Below are 21,107 nucleotides of genomic sequence, written 5' to 3'. Positions count from 1 at the left end.
GTTTTCAACTCACTTACTGGTTCTCAAGTTACACTCCAGTCCACAGACAGACAGTGCTGCCCTGCTTTGTGTTGTCAGGCAGAAGCAAACAGCACGGCAGGCTAGTGGCGGCGTATGGGCATAATTTAACAACAGAATATAAAACAATAGCTATCGTTCTGTTCTCCTATCGCTATAACAATCACCTTGTTTCTTGTGGTGGTATTTTTGGGGGCTGTAATAATGTCGGTGGGCGTTGAATCTGGATTCTCGAGCGAAGAGGTACTGAATGTTCGGTTCCCTCTGCACCGAGCCTGCAGAGACGGGGACGTCGGTGCCTTGTCTTCTCTCCTTCAGTGCATCACAAACCCGGCTGACCTGGCTGTGGAAGACACCTTCTACGGCTGGACACCAATACACTGGGCTGCGCATTTTGGAAAGGTGCCTATACTATGTTATAGAGTCACGGCCGTACTCTTCGGTGGACTATTCTTTATTAAAGTTAAACGTTCGTTCGTTGTCCCCAAAAAAAGGATAATGCATTTGGAATGGTTTCCGGGTATGTTCGCCATTAGCAGCAGTAGCAGACGGACCACGCAGAAAAGGGAGGCGTTGCCGTTGGCGGTTCAATGGAATCTTTATATTTAATTAAAAAAATGATGATGACCATTCATCGTTCGGTAACTAGACAGGCAAGTGACTATACGTGAGGCGGCAATTAACGCCAAGCTCGCCACCCTGCTAAATAAACTTGCTGCTACGTAGATGTTTGGCAATGGTCCTTCAAAATTATTCCACATGATTAAAGAAAAATTAACGGGCATTAGTGATTATTTAACACAGTAGCCTAAATATTTGTATGAATAATACTCTTGTCTTGGTAATTGGCAAATGGGACGATCCGTCCCGATAGGTAATTGTTTAGCTCTGGTCCATAGCTCTAATGCGTTGCATTTATAGATGCAACGCATTAGTTAGAGCATTAGTTAGAGCATTATGGATAAGAGCTAGTAATTGTTTAGCCCTACAAGCAGAACCCAATGCTACTGAAGTTTCTGACATTTTTGAGACCCAGATAGCAGCTTTACGGAGGGTTCCGAGAGGGGCTAGTAATTGTTATGACTTGGACGGGCATTTATGCTGAACGACAGTGCCTTCTCAATCAGAAAATAATGAAAATATAGCCCTAGAATGTATGTGATCTTACATACATTTCATGATGTAATACACAGCCATAGAAGAGCGGTCCCCTCCGCTCGCGGTTAGCAGCGTGACATGTGCGGCATAAAGGCCTATTCATAACTTTCCAGGTGATAAAGGTGAAGTGACTACCGACCTTAAAACTGCAGAATAGGCCTTCAATCTGCTCTGCACGGCATGTGTACTCACCCAATAAATTATTCCAAGTCTGATAATGGACGGTATGACTGATGGTGATGGACTGAATTTACCCTGATCAACACAATACAAACGTCATCACAAAATGTGACCAGGGAAGCATCCATTTATGGGGCACACACTGTCACACACAAATGCACGTCTAGTCTTTGCTTTGTATTTGTACAAATAAAAATACTTTGTTTGATTGAATCAGCGCGTTAACATCCAATAACCTTTTCACTTTATGGCTGCTAATGAATTATAACTTTTCCACTTTTTTCTGTTACAGTTGGAGTGTGTGATGCGTTTGGTCCAGGTGGGCTGTGGTGTGAATGCTATGACTTCCAGGTTCGCTCAGACACCCACTCACATCGCTGCCTTTGGGGGCCACCCTGAGTGCTTGTTATGGCTACTGCAAGCTGGTGCTGATATCAACAGACAGGTATATAACCACACAAGATGCTTATAGAACTTTGGTACTTTTATATCCAAATGGTAATTGTACATGTATACAATAAATGTAAAGGCTGCGGTGCAGAGGTTAAATTAACAGTGAGCACAGTACATGGATAAATGGTAGACGGTACAGCTATAAGTGACATCCTTTACCCCAAAAATCAGTGCCTAAATGTGGATTCACACATGGACGTGTCGCATGCACATGCCAAGAGTAAAGAAATGAGCAGGCTTTGAGGCTGATCCTTAACATGATCCCATCATGGACTGTGGGGGGGTCATCTTAACTCTTATGTCACAAGTTAACCTCTGAGTCTATAGTATACCGCTGTCTTCTCCATCTGACCTATATTCAGATTACGTATCCACAAGATTTGAGCTTTTTCCAATTACATTCTTGTGTATTTTCATATTCTTCATCATAACTGCCACTTTTGGCTAGATACATTTTTATTCCTCGCAATGCTGAGAGTATTCAGAGTAGTAGGTCACAAGTACATAATGACTCCTTGTCAGGGATTACATCACTTTGAGTCATTCTTTTTATGACGACATACATTTTGTATTTTTATTATTTAACCCTATTTTGTTTTAAATTCATCCAGAGCCATCTACTATTAGAACCACGCAACATGGCCTACCTTTCTTTTTGTTTAAACTAGAGTAGTGAGTGTCTTGAAAATTCTGTCTACTTCACTCACTTCACTTTCTTGTTTTCTTTTTTTTTTCTTCAACCATCTTACTAATTATGTGTTGTCCAGGCTGCGGTCACATCCTGATTGCCCCCTCGAGACTCTGGTCCCTTTATTATTGTGCACAGCGATATGTTTTTCTTTGCATGACGATGATCTCTGTCATCTTTCAGGATTATGTGGGCGAGGCGCCCATCCACAAGGCTGCTCGTGCGGGCAGTCTGGAGTGCATCAACGCTCTCTTGATTCAGGGAGCGAAATCTGAGTAAGTCCTGTTACAGCACTCTTCTGTGTCCTCTTTCTCTTTTTCTCTGTACAACATCTCAACCACACCTTTAAAAGGGATCACCACCAAAAACGTAAGCAAAAAATGAAAATACGAGATTGTGTTTATTGTAGACTAGAGTAATACTGTGCGGTAGGTAGATCTAGGGATGCACGTAATCATTCTTCTCACGGATAGCAATCTAAAGTTCTAAACTGTATATGTTAAATAATCTGAAATATGCGAACCACACAAAGATGATACATTAAGTCTGGAATTTCAAACGGCTACAGGCTTTCATTCTATGTAGGCTAATGTACATATAGTGTACACATGTGGTATAATGAGGTTGGCCAAGAGAGATTGATATGAAGCTCGGATTCAGGCCATCAATAATAAGGCACTTTACCTGCCAATTGTATATACTATAGAGTCCTACTCTCTCCCATTTAGACTTTGATACTGTTGGTCACACAGTCATTGTGTGTAGTCAAGATTCTTTAACCATAGGATGATTGACAGGATGCAAAACACCATTAAATAAACGTTCACACAAGTACCAGCCAAAATGCTTGGTACATTAACAAACCTGCCTAGTACTGAAATAATTTGACCACAAGGTGAACTGTTTGATGAATATCAGCAATTTTGGTGGGGCTCCCTTGAAAACGTGATATATCTTGTTGTTTAATGTTGCAACAATTCACATTAAGTTGTCCTCTGTGTGTAATAACATTTACAGTTAAAACAACTTAACTGTTTGAATTCATGAAGAACTACTTCACAAATTAGATTTATAGAGTTAGTTACACTTGGCACATATTTATGAAATGCTGTGTTGCCATTATGTATTAAACATGTATACATATCAGACAATTAAGTCAAAACAGTTGAAATTCAACATTTAAGAGAGAACAACTTAATGTAAAGGTTGACCAATGTTTTTTTTATTTCTATAAAAGTAAGCCATGTTGCATGGTCTTTGTTAAAGTTTGTTTTTGTTAGTATCTTACACTATACACAGCTGGGCAGTCCAGCTGGACTTGGTGACCAAATGTACATTTCCTCAGTGTATGCATATTTCATTGTCCAAATGAAGAGGCTACATTTCTGTTCAGTTTACTGCAATTGATTTTTTTCTTCTTAGGATACTTCTTTACCAGATAACATGGTCACACCCAGAGTGTAGAGTAGGAGAGTAGCGACACGTTTTGATCTCGCCGCAAAGCGGGTAACTATGGGCTATAGTTCCAAACATTGCTCCTATGGCTGGAACTATCCCATTGAGATAGAATGAGCACTTCCGCATTCCATTGTTACAATGATACGGGAGTCAACGCTCACCACTCTCTTACTAGATTACTCTGGTCACATCAAAGTTTAATTCTACCTATGAGGGTAGATTCTCCCAATGCTTTTCAATGGGAATGCACAATGCAATGCAGTTCTGGCTATTCACGGATTTCTGGAAAAAATAATTAAAATAATTAAAATCAATTTCAAACTAATTGAAAAGCATTGTCAGAATCCGCCCTTATAGGTAGAATTAAAATTTGGTGCGACCGTGCCCTAAATCAGATATGGCTATTCGCCTGTCTATATGTTTATGGCATATATATATATATATATATATATGCCATAAACAAGGCGAGTCTATTAACAAATGATTCAATTCTTATTCATATTGTAAACACAATTACATGCTTGGAATAGGAGATGCATTATTTATTGTTGATAATTAAGAAGTTAAATTAATAATTTGCATGTTAGTAGACAGTTAATGTAGTGTCATAACCTTGGCCTGTGAGGCCATAACAAAAAGAAGGCGGTGGGTTGTATTTTCTAAAACTCTAAAATAAAATATCAAAACTGAAGAAAATCAAAAGGCCAGCCTACAGATTGTGATAAATTGAATAGATTTGGATTCAATTGGACCTACAGACTTGTATCTCTAGGTGTCTGAATTCTCCAGAAACTAGATGTTTGTAGTTTACTTTTGCATTACCAAAACCATAATGATGCAAAACCCACCAATCCTGTGGTATGAATCTTGAATAATTGATGACTCTTTATACGGTAAATTCTTAAAATAACTTCTAACCTGCTCAGAATAAGGTTAGCCTAAACAAAGTAATATTCTTGTAAAGTCTTTTTACCTTAGTTTCCATTCCATACATGTATGCACACATATCTCCATCACTGTAAGATATCAGTCTATTTTGCCTTTTGTTTACATAAAATATAAATAACACAGGCTTTTATATAGTTTATTTGTGAATATGATTTAAATGCAATTGTGTATAACTTAATATACAACTGCATTTAATTGACCTTTATTCAATTATTGTATGGAACTATGTATGCCTTTTCATCTGAACAAAATCAGTGTCCTGGCAGGCTGGCACTGTGTTGAATTCAGACCGAGTTTCGCCTACAGTAAGTAGCTAACGGTCTTCCCTTGGACAGTAATTGTCATAACCAGGTGAAACTGTGCTGTTTGCAATTTGCAAATGAGAAAAATGTGAAAGAGATGCTGAAATTGGATATTCTGCCAATTCTGTTAATATTCACCAGGTTTGTGTTGACAAATCCACTAACTGATGAAAAGAATGTCAACATTGTTGATATTCTTAAAGCGCCACTTCACCCTGTTTGCAACCAGATCTTATTTTAATGATGTTTGGGAGACAAGAAACACTTTCCTGGGGTTTTTATGTGGGTAATATGCGTTTTCAATGTGTATTTTCCCTTCATCTTTATCCTTTTTAGTGTAATAGTATTAGTTAACTATAATTAGATTAATACACGATAATCAACACTAACAATTCAATCAATTATTCAATCAAAGCAAACGGCATACACAATATTAGTTTGCCTCTTCTACAACAATAAAACTTACAAGTTAGTTACAAGGCTGTGCCAAGCTGTCATTCTCTTGTTCTCACCACGGAGTAACCTCGCGTCTCGGAGGACAGTCAAGACGGGCAGTGTCGGTAGGCCAATCACAGGCAGGCGGGGCGTTACCATGCCTCAGCCATGCCTATGCCCTCGGACACAAACGAGATTCACGCCTTGTGGATAGGGGGAGGGCTGGCTTACTGAGACAACATGTAGTCCATGACATCATGGACCCATGGACACTTTGAAATACTAAAATATCTAAAAACACATATTATCCACATAGAAACCCCAGGAATATCTTGTCTCTCAAACATCATTAAAATAAGATCTGGTTGCAAAAGGGGTGAAGTGGCCCTTTAATGAAAATCTGTTGGGTTCATCCCAATCTGAGAATCCCATCGTCAAATATTCGGGAAAACAGCGCCTCCCCTGTTGTTCCTCGAAGGCAACAGTCTGTCTTGAGAGACTAGGTTCATCCTATCCTACATTGTTAACTTTCTGTCTCTGGTATCCCTTTATTTCATTGAAGAATGCTGAAAGGCAAATGGAGAAATCTTTCTTCATCAATGACAATTCTGTTGTAAAAGTGTCAGAGGAAGCCTAGCTTCAATTATTGTTCATGGGAACGCTGTAAACAAAGGTGACATTGTATTTAATAAGCCTTGGCTTTAATTAGAAAAGCAATATACATGCATCGGGACTGATTTAGTGGAGGTAATGTGCATTTGGTCATCAACTGTTGAATAACACTTAGTAATACAAATGATGTAATGTGTTTCTTTCCTGCAGAAATTGTTTTGTTTGTTATCATGCCATTTCCTTTGTAGCTCATGATCCAGGAATGTAGAGAATGCTGGGATGAGAAACTAATGCCAGCTAGGTGGGAAAGAGGCTCATGACATTATTATTATTTTTATTTTACACTCAATTTTAGAATTAAATTAAATGACAACATAGATTCTCAATAATAATTACATACTGTATATGCGCAACAATTAATGAACTTTATTTATAGGGTTTTCAAGTATAAAGACATAGAACCCCACATACAGTATACCCCACCCTCCCCGGTTCCATCACAAAAAAATAATCAAGAAAAGGAGACAAACTTTTAATAGACGTTTTTAACCAACTACACAACTAGTAAGGGAAAAATCTGAAACCAGCTAAAACTGGGCAGTGAGTACATGTTCAAATTTAAGGATGTACCTTTTCAGAAAAAAGCTGTAAGTATGCACACATTTCCACGATCCGAATCATCCGATGTGAGAGTGTGGTCTAGCCAACACCAACTCTGGGACTCCTGGATCGCTGCCCTCCACACTCTCCTCTCTAACATCAGGTTCTTGAGCTTCCTGCCCCTCCTGGCTCTGCCCTGGGTTGACTCCCATAGTCAATTTACTTGCCTGACACAGTGCCCTGCCAGCCTCATCCTTCTCTCTCTGACTTTATGACCGTGATAGAGGTCCACATTTCTGATGCGGTCCGTCCATGTGACACCTAGTGCCATTCGTAGCATTCTTGTGTAGACTCCATCCAGGGCTCTTTCCTGTTGTGCTGCGAGGGTCCATGTCTCGGCCCCATACAGCAGTACTGACTCCACAGTAGCTATGAACAGCCGCCTCTTAAGGTCTTCTCCCATGCAAGGCATTCCAGGGAAGTACTCTCCGGCCCTTCAGGTCCTTTTCTGTTGAAGCAGTCCAGGCCCGAGGTATTTGAAGTCCTCGACTGTCTCAAGCACTGTCTCCTCCGCAGTGGCAATGGTTTTGTCCTTTTGACTGTCGGTACCTTTTTGTTTTCTTGGCATTGAACTTGAGGCCAATCTTCCTGCACTCCATGTCTACTGCCAGTACCGGTAGTAGTTTCCTTCCTTTCTCCTTCCTGTATTTGAGAATAGGGCGATGTCATCTGCGTAGTCGAGGTCAGTGACCATGACGGGGTGTTGACAATGTAATATTCACATAATAAATGCTGCAGAAAAGTAGTACATTTTATGACCATGCATTATACTCATCATACCAAAAGGACCATGCTGAGAAATTAGTTTATTCAAATTCACTGAATGGAAGTATGGGTCAATGAATTCTGACGGACATTCGATGCTGGCATATTTTTCTTGGGGAATGTGCTTTATTTTCCACTTTCCACTGTTGACGTGATTCAGGGAAATGAAGAATCTTGCACTTCAGAAAGTCGACAAGCCGAGACTATGGTTGGAAATCTCGGAATGTCATATTAAAACAATGGGCCTAATTCATAAAGCTCTGCTATATTTGATTGCGATTCATGAAAGGCTATGTAAAAGCATCTACTATCAGGAGCAGCACCTTTTCGGTTGCAAAGTCCTACTAATAATACAATGTTAAATTATTCGAAACTAAATTGCTTTAATAGGTCATGGTAACAACATACATTATAGAGTAGACCAACCATGATTCAAATTGGACTTTATTTCATTTATAATTAATTGCATTTTTATAGCGCTTTTCCAAGTGCTCAAAGCGCTTTACAATGGTTCATTCATTCAGGAGGTGAAGCGGCGAACAGTCGATGCCAGCGTCCTCCCACATTCACACCCCCATGGTGGCAAGCTCACACCGACCAACTCATTGGAGGCAGTGTCTTGCCCAAGGACACTTCGACATGTGGACAGGAGCAGCCGGGATTCGAACCGCCGACCAAGGGATCATTGGACGACCTGCTCTACCTCCTGAGCCACAGCCGCCCCACAGTTATGCAGTAATACCCCATGTTCCCTAACATACATTCCCATGTCAGGGAACTTAGCTAAGCTTTTATTCCTTACTAACTTACTTGGTATCAAGTTTATTCATTTTTACATTTATATTCTGATAACAGAGTTGGATGATGGGAATAAACATTTATTATATTTCTAACTAATATACACATCAGGTTTACTCAGATGTTCACAAATATAAATATAGCTTTTTATAGTCTCAGATGTGTGTAATATCATTATCTAGTTGCCACATTGAGGTACTTTTGACAAAAAGGCGAGTGTATTGGTGTATTGGTTACATTTAAAAAGCAGAGCGATTAAGGCTCAATTATTTTAAATATGGCAAGTTTATTTCAAATGCTACATCTATCACACTATATTAATACAGAATTGACTTCATCTTAATTTTCTTTAATCACATAGAAGCTAAATATAAATTGATCCTGCTTGGGAGAGTGGGACATCTTTGCTTTAAGAAAGGGATGGCCTGTTCCCCAATTGACTTTGAATATGAGCCCCTGATAGTGCCGTCTATTTAATTTGGCTCTTGCATTTTCACCCTCTTCTGCCAATAAAAGGGACTCTTTCCTTATTTCCGTTTCAATCCTGGATCCGATCTCATGCTCTCCTCTTCCGGGAACTTTAGTCCACAGCAGGATGACTGCTTTCTTTCTGTCAACTCACTATTATTTTAACTGACAGTGATGGCAATATTTCAGTCCCTTCCAATGCAGGAAATGGATTGACTCTTTCCCAGGATCTGTAACATCTAAAGAACTCAAAAGAAGACTACAGCTTCCTTGATACAGTATTCAGTACAAACTCTGCATACAGACTCTAAATTCCTGAAGCTTAAGCAAGCAACACTGCTGTGCTGTCCTAAGTTAGTACAGCACATGAATTATTCACATGTAGAATCTGAAAAGATGAGAAAATGGAGCATAGCAAATTTTCACTGCAACAGCATTATATTTATTTAGTGGAAGAGAAAACTGAAAGAGACTTTGGAAAAGTGAAATAACAAACGGAACATGCTGCTTTTCTCACTTTCTGCCCCACCTGGATCTTACATTGTTGGCCTTATGATCAACTGGACATTTTCTTGTGTTCCTTTTTTGAAGAAATTCCCTTTTGTCCCTCAATTTATTTTCCTACATTGTTGGCCTTATGATCAATTGGACATTTGCTTGTGTTCCTTCTTTGAAGAAATTACCCTTGAGGAGAGGTCCACTTCTTGACAATATTCCAGAAGATATCTATCGGTAGGCAAGTTATTTCAAGAGCAGGCCTTGTCTTTCTGGCTGCCAATGGAATTTCAGATCAAATATTCACAAACTTATCTTTATAAAAGAAAACATTTAAATCAAAACATCCATGAAAACGTTGTAGACTGCGTGCACTGGTAATATTACTGTGTAAAACAATATTTAGTTTGTTGAAAAAATTCCTTTTTCTTTTGGTGTCATGAGCCTCAAAGTATCACGGTCGTTCACTAGTAAATTAGGACAAACTAGAATTGCGCATAGTGTGCAGTTGGGTAGAGCAGTGCAATTAGCAAAGCCTAGAGCAGCTCAGTGAGACAGGCTAGATTGGCACAGCCGCATATTATTAACTGTTTAATGCTAACAATCATCTTCTTGCTATGGTTATTATTCACTGTCATTGTATTGTGCAATATATTTCGCCTCATAGAAAATAACTGTTTTATTTTGTATGTCACTTACAGTATTAACCCAATACAATGATATCATAGTCTGTTTTGACATCTTAATCTGTCACCTTTTCCTTTATGAAAGTGACAGTAAAAAGAAAAAAAGAATATATATATATATATATACTTTTCTGTACTGTTATCAGAAACAGAAACGTACGTCTTAATGTTTTGCAACCATTGAATTCGAAATGACTTGGTTTTTTCAAGTAATCCTAGAAAAGGGGGAGAATAGACACTGCAGAGTCTGCCCCGTTCCCTGGGATAGCTGCACTGTTGTGGCATTGAGTGTTCTCACTATCGCTTCCTATCGACACACTGGCAAACTGTTGAGGTATTTCTTGCGGTGATTGGTTTTAATGCTAGGACTTTATGAATCAAAACAAAATAATTAAAGATTTTAGACCTGCATGCTTTGCTTATTATCCATGACTGTTCCTGTATCCAGTTTTTCCAATTTTTTTGTTTTGTTTACCGTTTGTTTTTTAATTTTGTTAACTAACCATAGGAACCCTTTATGTGGACAGGTTTAATCATGTGAGTCTCAAGATGTGTAGCATGATATTAGGCTTCCTCTGGCAGATTAGAGGATAGCAAGGGAAGATACTGTGTGCCTAAGGCTGAAAGCAAAGCATATCAGGCATTTACGAAGAATTAACGCTTCCTTTTTAATTGGTATACCAAAAGAAAAAAATATATATATCAATTCTCAAAGAAAAATGCACAGATTTCAGGCCTCACTTCAAAGGAATTATCATTTGAGCTGTTCAGTGTATTGTAATATAACTTTAGGTATCTTAAATAATGATACAGGAATAAATGTTTGGTTTTAACAATGTAAGTAGTAGAGAGCTGTGGATCTACAGCTATAGAAGACGAGAGCTTTCGTATGTACTTTGCAATAATTAACAATAAGGTTTGAATCAATTCTGGAAGCACTGAATCTTTCTATTTGCTTCAAATTCATGTAGAATCCCCTTCTCACTAACTGGATGACATTTCCAAGACATTGAGAATCACTCCCCAACTGTTAATAAGATGAGATAAAACTTTGTACAAAAGGTTTGTGAACTACAAATGTATGTGTATGTCATGCACATCAAAATGAAAACAGGTGCTGGATAGAAGAACACAAAATAGAATCCACTCACACTGGATCCTGCTCCCATAAAATGTATTATATTTGCCAACAAAGGAGACGCTTTGGTGGTCATGAATTAATAAATATCCATGGGAATATGGTCCAGAATGCAGACTATTTTTCTAAGATAAAACTTTGACCCTGAGGGCAAGTTGGGTTGTTAAAGCAGCTGGTTGCAGAGCATATTAAAGGCTGAACAAGATAAAGATAGAGAAAGAGGAGTTTATTGTTTATTATCATTAGATCACCGTAGTGATTGCCTTAAAAGTAGCAAGTATTAAGAATAGATACCAGGGAAAATCCAGCTCGGTCACAATTACCAGTATGCACTGTAGGCTCTACAAATACAGAGAAGGTAACGTAATGTATATAATTACAGTTTAGATATTTGCAATACTTTTCTAGATTTTAGATGCTCTGGCATTACATACCTTTCATAATGGGTATAAATGTAGGTAGGTTACATGGTCATCTCATGACTCTTTTAATGTTATGTAGGGATCAAAATTGATCAAATTAAAGGGAAATTAACTAGTTGGACTAATGGAAAAGCTGTGAATAATATATTCACATTGTGGCTCTTACAATTCATTCAGCATTGCTGTATAAGGTGAATTTATTGATCTGTTGAAATGTGTTTGCTGTCAAAAGAACAAAACTAGTTTTCTTGACTCCTAAATTATATTAACATTTAAACAACAAATGAAACAATATTTCATCGATTGAATACTTTATACACTGGTAGTACAATCAAAGGTTGTGCTAAAAGGAAAATTTATAATAAAAAGCCCCAGGGGCTTGTTTCCATTGTGGTCCTTTGTACTCAATTCATAAGTACCGGAGATATTTATCTCAAAGGAAACCGAACACAATTGCTACAACTTTGACGTAACATTCTGTAGCCAAACCATTCCAATTTCAAAACTTTATTGCAAAATGAACTAGAATAATTAATTAAAACAATGATGTTACTTTTATTTGAATAAGTAGATTACCCATTCCTTTAGAGTGAGACCTGTCTATCTAGCTCACCAAAAATAATTTGTATTTGAGTTTTACAAAGCGTATTATCTTCTTGGAAGCGTTAATTTGGGGGCGGGTGAAGTGTATGCAAGTTAATGTGTGATTTTTGTTTTTTATTCTACAGATTTTTTTCATGTGCACCGTTTACTCAAAATGTTGGATTGTTTTGCACCCTGTTTAGATAAGAACAGTTTATAAACACTATGAATGAGCAAACGGTTACCATTTTTAAGATGCATATCTGATGCCAATGTATGGATGACAATGTCACTCGGTTTAATATAGAATTATTATATACTTATATACAGGTTAATTTAGAATATAACCTGTTTTTGAATCATGCCATTGTAGATTGCAGAACACCTATTCCATACACATTCAAATCTATTACATGTGTCTACTGTCAGGTTAAATGAACACTGAGAACTTCTACTGTGTATTCCCATCAGAAACTGCTCTGTCAACACTTTTCCCTTTAGTTGAGTGCCCTCTGAGATGGCCTGCAGAATCCATAGTGCACATTAATTAACGCAGTCATTTCCAATCTGAGGGGAAAGCTTAGACACGTGGGCCAGAAGCCCAGCCCTGTTTCTTTGACAAAGACATACTTGTTTTGCCAGAAACTCATTCTGCAACAGAATGCATTGACATTAGCTTCAGAACAAGTGCAGTTGTGTTTTCAGGTTGCCTACTATCCTCAGTCAAATAGTTTAACTAATGGATAATTATAAAATATGGCTACTTCTAGCTTTCCTTCTTTAATGTCTTACCGTATCAACATTGATGATGGAAAAACTAGTATACTCGGTGACATTGGCACAGTACTGACTAAAATGCATTGAAATCTAAAAATGTCATCAAGACCCTTTTGGGTAAAGTGATGAAAATGATCACTTTCACGGCACTGGTGTTTGCTCATTCATAATTGCATCCAAATTACCACAGGACACCTGCTGCAATCGGGTACGATTAACTCAACTGTATGTTATGCGCACAACTTAATCCAAATTAATATATGATGATATTGAGGATTCTGTCAGCTTATATTAATGTTATTTTGTCTTGTTTATCAGCATCCAAGCAAAGTGTATCCCACATAGGCCAAGAAGACATTATGATTCGGATGCTTGGGGATCACATGCCATCTTCTCCCTCTCAACAATCATGATGGATGTCATGGAATTTCTTATGAAGCTTTTGACTGTAACTGTCTTACAGAAGCAGAGAATACACCGTTGTAACATGTTTCTTGGAAAGTTCTTAAACTTTCCATGGCCAGCCTCGCTGACCTTTTTTCAACATTTTGTTCCTTTTATAATCTGACACTACACAAACATTTTATACAATATATCTTTGCACATAACATTAATCAGACACTCACACTGTAATTTAATCACTTTGTACACCTTTCACACTCGCAACTTCAAGAAACACTGCGACAACTCTGTCATCATGAATCGTGTGCACATATCCTTCAGAGGTGTTATTGATGTGCAAAATGCTTGGCGTGTTTCCCTCCTGGTGAATCGTCCTTCATGTTACAGCCTTTGCTCAGACAAGGTGAAGCACTCTGCAAGGATTTCACTCCCATCTGCTTTTGGTGAAATCAACACGCATTCTTGTTCAAAGGTTCAGATTATGTCACGTACTGATTTAAACTGGCGCATTCCTTCAGGCCCTTAATCATACCCTTTTGCAGCAGACCTTTCCTTTCCATTTTTTTTTACTTTGGAAATTGTGTCCACATTTTTATTTCATTGATATTTATAGAAGATGAAAATGATCTAAAAGGATCAATCGTCATCAAATGAAGATGACGAGGTTATGAGAGCATAGAGCAGCACAGGCAGTTTGTGTACGTGTGCGTGTCTGCGGGTGTGTGTGTGTGTGTGTGTGTGTGCGCGCGCGCGTGTGTGTGTGTGAGACTGTGACTGTGCGTGCGTGCGTGTGCCAAAACAATGTTGGGGGGGGGGTCTCTCTAACACTCTGTCTTCTTGTGCAGTATGAGGAATGCCACTGGGCTGACTGCTGCTGACCTGGCCCATGCCCAGGGCTTCCGGGAGTGTGCAGAGATCCTCTCCAATGCTCAGAACCTGCAGAGGAACCTGGCTCAGTCCCAGACCCAGCTCAATGAGTTTTTCATGAAAGCCACTGGTGGTCAGAATGGGCTCCACTCTCAGCCCACAGTCCAGGCACGGAGCTTCCTGAATGGGGTGCCCAACAGAAAGAGGTCGTTTGATAGCATGGATGTCAGTCAGAACAAGAAGGCAAGAATTAATGGTAGGTTGTTGCCCCGCTAATGGAATCTTTTAAGTGTGTAGTGCCTGTGTGGTGGGAACAATAGCAGGATGATTATTTTTCTCGAGTGTACTTCATTGAGCATTACAAAATGCGAATCATAAGCTCAGATAATTTATTTTTAACCGTTTCCCCGCCAAAATACTATATAATATAATAATAGTATATATAATATAATAATATAAATATATATAAATAATAGCCTGCGTTATTTGTCGGGAAGCGACGCTGCCAAAATGCGTAGCCTATGTTTATTCAGTTGTATAAATGTGTTTAATCCGATCTAGTGGAAGGGCTAATGTGAGTATACTCGCATATTAGCTTCGGATGGCTATCTGTTGTTAGCTTGGACCCTGGGCTTCGCCATTTTTGGATGCACGCACGCTTTCAGTCGCTTTAGTCTCCAAATGCCCCTCCCGCCAGGCGGCATTTCTGGTCAAAACAATGCTTATTGCACAGAGCCTGGCGGTCGTAGTAATGGCGCCGGACAGTATTGATCTTCTTCTTCTGTTGGGATTTCCGGCAGTGTAGACGCTTTAGCGTATTACTGCCCTCCACAGTTCAGGGTGATATTTGGATATCTCCTTTGGTGCAAATAAATAAGTGCCCACCCAGTGCTCCCAATCCGTTCAGTTTTAGTCCCCCTATGGCTCAGACCCAGCGGCCTGGGTTGGCGTAAATCCTTCCCTCAGCACCTTATCCAGATCCTCTCCACTTACGTCCTCTATTTTGAGGAATCTCCTGGCTGCGTCCAAAATCATCACGATCCGTTCCGTTTTTCCCTTCATCTCTACTGCGCAGTTTATCACCATGGCGATAAACGCCAAGAACTGCCTCCTGTCCATGCAAATGGTTTGTTCCTCTCTCTTCGTCTTTTCCTCCGTTTCTCTTTTTCCAGTCGGCCCTTCATTTCCTTCTCCCTCCATTCTCTTTACTGCTTCCGCATAACTGATGCCCTTTTCGACTCTATCCTTATTCACAGCTTCTTCCCTTCTTCTTTTTGGACACTGTCTTGCCCCCGCGTAGTGGTTTCCTTTGCATTGTATGCACGTCGGTTCCCTCTCCTCACAAGTCCCATTGCACTTCTCTTCCCCACATCTCCTGCATTTCATAGCTCCTCTGCAGACTGCCGCAACATGCCCATATGCATGGCAGCGGAAACACCTGAGGGGGCCTCTCTCAAATGGTCTCACTTTGTAGGTGACATACTCCACGTATATTCTCTCTGGTAGTTGGCCGTTGAACGTGATGCACACAGCTTGGCTATCCTCACTTTCCCCGTCTCTGAAACGTTTCAGTCTCCTGACTTGCGTAACTCCCTCCAGCTCTAGAATTGGGTCCAGCTCCATTGAGAGTGGCACGCCAGCTATAACGCCCATCATCTTTGCTCTTTGCCCCAGCTCAAAACACTGCACCTCATAGCCATCAAACCACTTTATGCTTCTTATTGCTTTCTTCTTCTGCATCTCTGACCGGCACTCTATCACTACTATCCCACTCGTTGCGACCCGGACCGATTTCACCTCCCCTATTTCCTATCCAACAAACGTAGCAACTGTATGCCGATTGTTAAATATCCCGTCCACTTTCTCGACCACTCTGATTCCAACCGCATAGTTCTCTTCCACTCTTTCCTCGCTTGGTTCCACTCTTTCCTCGCTTGATTCACTGGTTCTAGAGCTTCTAATCCTCCTTTTCCTTTTCTTCTCTTTTCCACTTGAGTCCTCCTCTGTTCGTATTTCGCGCATTACATCCTCGTCCGCCATGTTCCTAACGCCCAGGATCCACCCACCTCCGTCGCCAGTATTGATCATGCTCCAGGCAGACAATAACGTCCGGTCGAGAGTCAACACACACCATTAAGCTGACACAACATCCGGTCGCGGTGTTTTGGATCTTCAAAATAAGGGTTGAACGGCACGATATCCTGCCGTGTTGTTAATTAATCCCGGCAGAAATGGTGTTAATATAGGCCTACGTGATCTACTGTGAAATCCGCTGTTGTTCGTTTAACCAGACTGCAATACAATGCTGTCTGTGAGAGAGAGAGTAAGGAACAATGGGTTGCATGTCTTTTCAGTCTTCAGTTCTGTTTCAGTTCTGAAACTATTTAATCAGCCAATTTTATTTTTTGTTTTGTATTTAGTCAGACTGACTTTTCCGACCTCCTTAGAAAGTTCAGATTGAGATGGATTGAAAGAAAACTACTGCACACACTCTTCAAATGTAAGAAAAAATGTTTAATGGAAATACGTTTCAGTATATTAGACCTTCATCATGTTATCTTGTTATGCTAATGAAGTTCTAACGCTGTTGTAATTCCCATTGATTTATTTATTTTCTTGCATTTGAAGACACTGCGGAGTTTTCTTTCGGTCCGTTCAAGCCTAGTTCGGGACCTCATTTGGTCTTCTCCTGCGCAAATGCAAAAGACTTGCTTTTAAGAGATGGATGAAATTACCTGGTATGACCTATTACATTGAGATTTGTTGCATTAGGCAATATTGACTGACTATACTTTGGTCCGACATACCATTGGTCCGATCGACTACCTACCCCAAACCCTCACCCTAAACATAACCGCAAGCACGGGGCAGCACACCTAAACCTAACCCCCAACCCTATCCTGAGTCGGACCAATGCTCCTTCGAACCAATGATATGTCGGTCGAAAATATGCTCCCCCTCTGTTGCAACATCCCAATGAATTCTGTTCGTTCCTCTCTGTCGAATCTTAGGTTTGGATATACCCTCACAAGTGCTGAATGGGAATGGGCCACTTGGTGGTGCTGGAGATTTCCAGATGGAATGTGTGAATATGGAATCAACAGACACTGTGTGCTCAGGTGGGCCAGGACCGTTTACATTTGGGCTGAATGGGTTTACTCCACCACAGGGGCCAGGTCCCATAGACCAGAGGGAGGAGCAGGGGGGAGCAGAAAGGTCAAGGCCTCCACCTAAAGAGCTGGAGATCATCACTGTGGCCTCAATGCAGATTCCGTGTCGCTGCACCAACTCTTATGCCTACCTCTAGGGGAATGGTTATTGTGTGCTGCTCAATTTATACTTTGTTGAGCGTAGGTGTTGCGTGCCGAAAGTGGAAGATCTACAACCTAATGCATCTCATTTTCAGCGCATGAGACTGGCGCACAACAAAGTTTAATTGCAGTTTATGTTGTCACACTCCCATTTGTCCTGACTATTGTATACATAGTGGCATATGTTTTCTTGGAGTTGGTGTAGAGGTAGATTTTGCTGTTTTTATGCTATCTGAGATTTTAGTGGAAAGGGTATTCTGAAAAGTATTGTTTATTGGTAACTTTGATACATTCAAATTTATACATAAAGTTCTTGTACAATCCCTAGTTCCCTACATTTGTAATGTAGATTAAAAAAAATTAGACATTTGAAGGGAATAAATGTTGTTTTGCACAATTTTACAGCAAGATGTCCTAGATTACACAGAGGAGCAGAATTCCTGTGACACCCTTCTGCCTAGCACTGTGAATGTAGGTCATGTTTGCTTTAGGACGAGAAATTGAGGCTGGGCGACAAATCAGAGGCTGTGTAGATGTTTTTCATTGTCTGATGGTTGAGTGATCGTCCAATAATCTCAACATAAGGATGTGTACTAGTGCTAGCAGTGCTGGTGCAGACCTAGAGAGATCAATTTATAATTTACCTTCTGTTGGAGTACATGACATGACATGACAGTACATGTGTTCGCTCCCCAAAATGAAAAGGCAAGCATTTTCTTGGAACAGAATTTGATTCTGCTCTGCTCTTATTTAGTTAAACTACTCTCATTTAATACTTACTATTTTGTTTTATATTTTATTAAATAATTATCTTATGCCAAAGCATAACATGAATGTAGCTTGAAAAGTATAAACATTTTCACTGTGCAGATTTTATACTGTATGATGTACTAGGACATATAGTCGCTGGGAGGCTTTTGTGTGCTATTCCTTTGTATCCATTTTAGCCGTGTGCTATATTGTTGATTGTGTGTGGTGTGAATAATGGATGTGTACTCTGTAATAGAAAAGGCCTGAATGTCGACAGTACCTAGCACGTTACTGTATAACCATATATTGATAGAATTCTTTAGAAATTGGCCATTCACAACAAGCAGTTCTGAATCAATGGTTCTGCTCAATGCAATTTGAATGCATTTGTTCTTAAAGTAAAAAGCAAATTGAATTAGCTGTTTTGAATAGTACCAGATAATATACTGTACATTCATCATCTTTAGTTGCTTCGTGCCATTTGGCAAACTGTTCTCTTACATTAATGGTGGTGCCTATTTGTTCAGCTTTAAATGTTGAGTTACCTTACTGTTGGTACAAATTGGAATTTTTTGCCAATGAGCAATTTTTAGTTTTGTATTTAATAATAACCTCATTAAATGTTGACTAATTTGAATTAATATAATTGTGGTGGGCTTTGATTGTGTTGTGTTTTCATGCGTTTTCGTGCAACTTCCAAGACCCGACTGTTTAATTTAATCTCTGAATTTTCAAAGTATCTGAGATAATCAGGTAATTATTTTGAGATTAATTATTGTATTTATTTATTTATTGTGAATAAATCAACAGTTGCTTTTTCCTTGTAGCGAGTTTAACTTATGTACTATGTAGGCCTTTGAAGCTCCCCCTTTTTGGTGTGTCACTGGCTTATGCCACATGCAGATGTCTGCGTGGTACTCTGGCTTTTCTTCACTCCAACAGGAGAGCAGCAAAACTAGGGCAGTGTGCCATATGTCTGATTGTATGTCAGCCAGGGCAGGAAAGTAGATCAGCTATTGCAGTCGAGGTCTATGGCCTGGTCTTGTGCAATTACATAAGGCTCTCTGGAGTTTACGTTGCAATGTATTGATCATTTTGTCTAAACTAGGAGGGTTCACTGAGATATTTCAGTGTGTTTTAAAATGTTAATGGAAAGAATGAGTCGAATCAAAGACTGCCACGGTATTGTGCATGTGTAGTCCAGCCTGTTAAGACCTTATGGAATAATTGTGCAAAACATTTTTGTTTTCTCATTTTTGTATTCTGAGCTGGGATCACAATGAATTGGTTCAGATCTCTTAAATCAGTCAAATGGAACTGTATCAAGTGTCTGACCCTTCTGTCTTATGTTCAGCATTAGGTGCATCCCCTGGTGAAGATATTCCCTTAAATGGTCATTGCAAACCCCAAGTCCCAAACGGGTGTGACCCAACACTGGAACCGGACATCATGCATTACCATCAAGATATCTACACAAACACATCTGAGACTATTTCTAACGGCAATGCAGGCAGCCAAGTGGAGCACCAGAAATCAGTCACAGCGGAGCAGTTTTATGACCATGCTCTCTTCAGCACAATGCTTCTTTACCATGGGTCATAAGGTCCTTTACCTATCATCGATAGAATCTCATTGATAGGCTCCTATTGTTTTTTTTGTTGCTAAAGCTTGCCTTGATGTAATCATTCAAGCCTAAATGAGTATTTGTCTGCCTTAAAGCTATCCTGTCAATGAGTCAGCTCCTCATGACATTGTTGTAAAGGGCAGGCCCATTTTGACCATGGATGTCTACAGTTTTGTGATTAAGTCTTCTTGTAAGTGGATTTCTGTTTTTGAGTTACTAAAGAAACATGGTGAGGGTGCAAAAATGAAATGCATTTTTCCCCCATGTAAATTTTGTTCAGCTGTAAATAGCTTTGTACTACTCACTAACCTGTTGAAATGTAGCTCTGGCATTAAAATGATCAAGCCTGTGTACTGAATGTAATGCCTCCATTTCCAGATGGTTGTCAGCTAGAAAGCATTTTGACTTTCTTCCTTTCATGCGTTTCTTGATGTTAATAAAATAAGCAATTAAAAACATAGGCTACAGATTGTTATTGCAATCAAGTTTGTTAATTTATAAATGTATGCTTACTGGCTACTTTATTAAAGCCATGGGGTGTGGTGAGTGTCACAACATATTTCTAAATAATTTATGTAAAGAAGCATATTGTTAATAACTGTCGATAAGTGTCAACGTTTCCATGAAAACGGTTCAGTAAATTGTTGTACACACAACATTGTCGTACGACGGTGTCGCGCGCCGAAAATAACATCTAACATCTACAAATCCGACTACAGTCATTTGAACTTGTGAACTACAGGGGAAACAGGTCTATCTATCGCACACTCGTGGAAGATAAACCAAGTTCAACATGTCTAGTCACCTGTGACCTTTCTGTCAATACAAATTTAGCCAACGGTGTACTATAGTATCGACCTTGATCAGTGATCATAACTTCACAATACACACAGCCTGTCAGCCATTACGTCACTGTCACCACGCCCCCTGCTAGTTGCTGCCTTCTCAAATGAGAATCGGAGGGGAGCGGGTGATGCGTTATCAAAATACCTTTACCATTATTACAATTATTTCACCCATTATTTGGGTTATATTTTCGCACATATTGTTTATTCAAACAATCATATGGCTAATTGATATCAGAGGACCGGGTTGGTGTGAAATATATAA

At 39.5% G+C, this 21,107-nt stretch overlaps 1 protein-coding gene across 3 annotated transcripts; it reads left to right on the top strand.

Moving 5' to 3' along the window:
• Positions 1 to 79: 79 nt before the first annotated feature.
• ankrd10b (ankyrin repeat domain 10b) lies at positions 80 to 20,411 on the top strand. 3 transcript variants are annotated; one of them, XM_083775901.1, is made up of 6 exons: positions 80 to 420; positions 1,649 to 1,801; positions 2,681 to 2,772; positions 14,291 to 14,568; positions 17,324 to 17,431; positions 19,728 to 20,410. In XM_083775901.1, exons 1-6 carry the CDS (start codon positions 223 to 225, stop codon positions 19,973 to 19,975), a joined length of 1,077 nt encoding a protein of 358 aa, XP_083632027.1. In that variant the 5' UTR covers positions 80 to 222; the 3' UTR covers positions 19,976 to 20,410. The 3 variants fall into 3 exon arrangements, with proteins under 3 accessions (XP_083632027.1, XP_083632029.1, XP_083632028.1); XM_083775903.1 differs by lacking the exon at positions 17,324 to 17,431 and having other exon boundaries at positions 19,728 to 20,411; XM_083775902.1 differs by lacking the exon at positions 19,728 to 20,410 and having other exon boundaries at positions 17,324 to 19,010.
• Positions 20,412 to 21,107: the final 696 nt, after the last annotated feature.

The sequence above is a fragment of the Protomyctophum parallelum genome, assembly GCF_964188405.1.
Source record: "Protomyctophum parallelum genome assembly, chromosome: 11".
Classification (NCBI taxonomy): Eukaryota; Metazoa; Chordata; class Actinopteri; order Myctophiformes; family Myctophidae; genus Protomyctophum; species Protomyctophum parallelum.
Note: the sequence above shows the minus strand (reverse complement) of the source record. Positions and strands in the feature narration are given on the sequence as shown.

Coding starts and splice junctions, on each gene's coding strand:
- ankrd10b (XM_083775901.1), top strand. CDS start 223: ATGTCGGTGGGCGTTGAATCTGGATTCTCGAGCGAAGAGGTACTGAAT. Junction 421..1,648: donor GGGCTGCGCATTTTGGAAAG/GTGCCTATACTA, acceptor TTTCTGTTACAG/TTGGAGTGTGTGATGCGTTT. Junction 14,569..17,323: donor CAAGAAGGCAAGAATTAATG/GTAGGTTGTTGC, acceptor GTCGAATCTTAG/GTTTGGATATACCCTCACAA.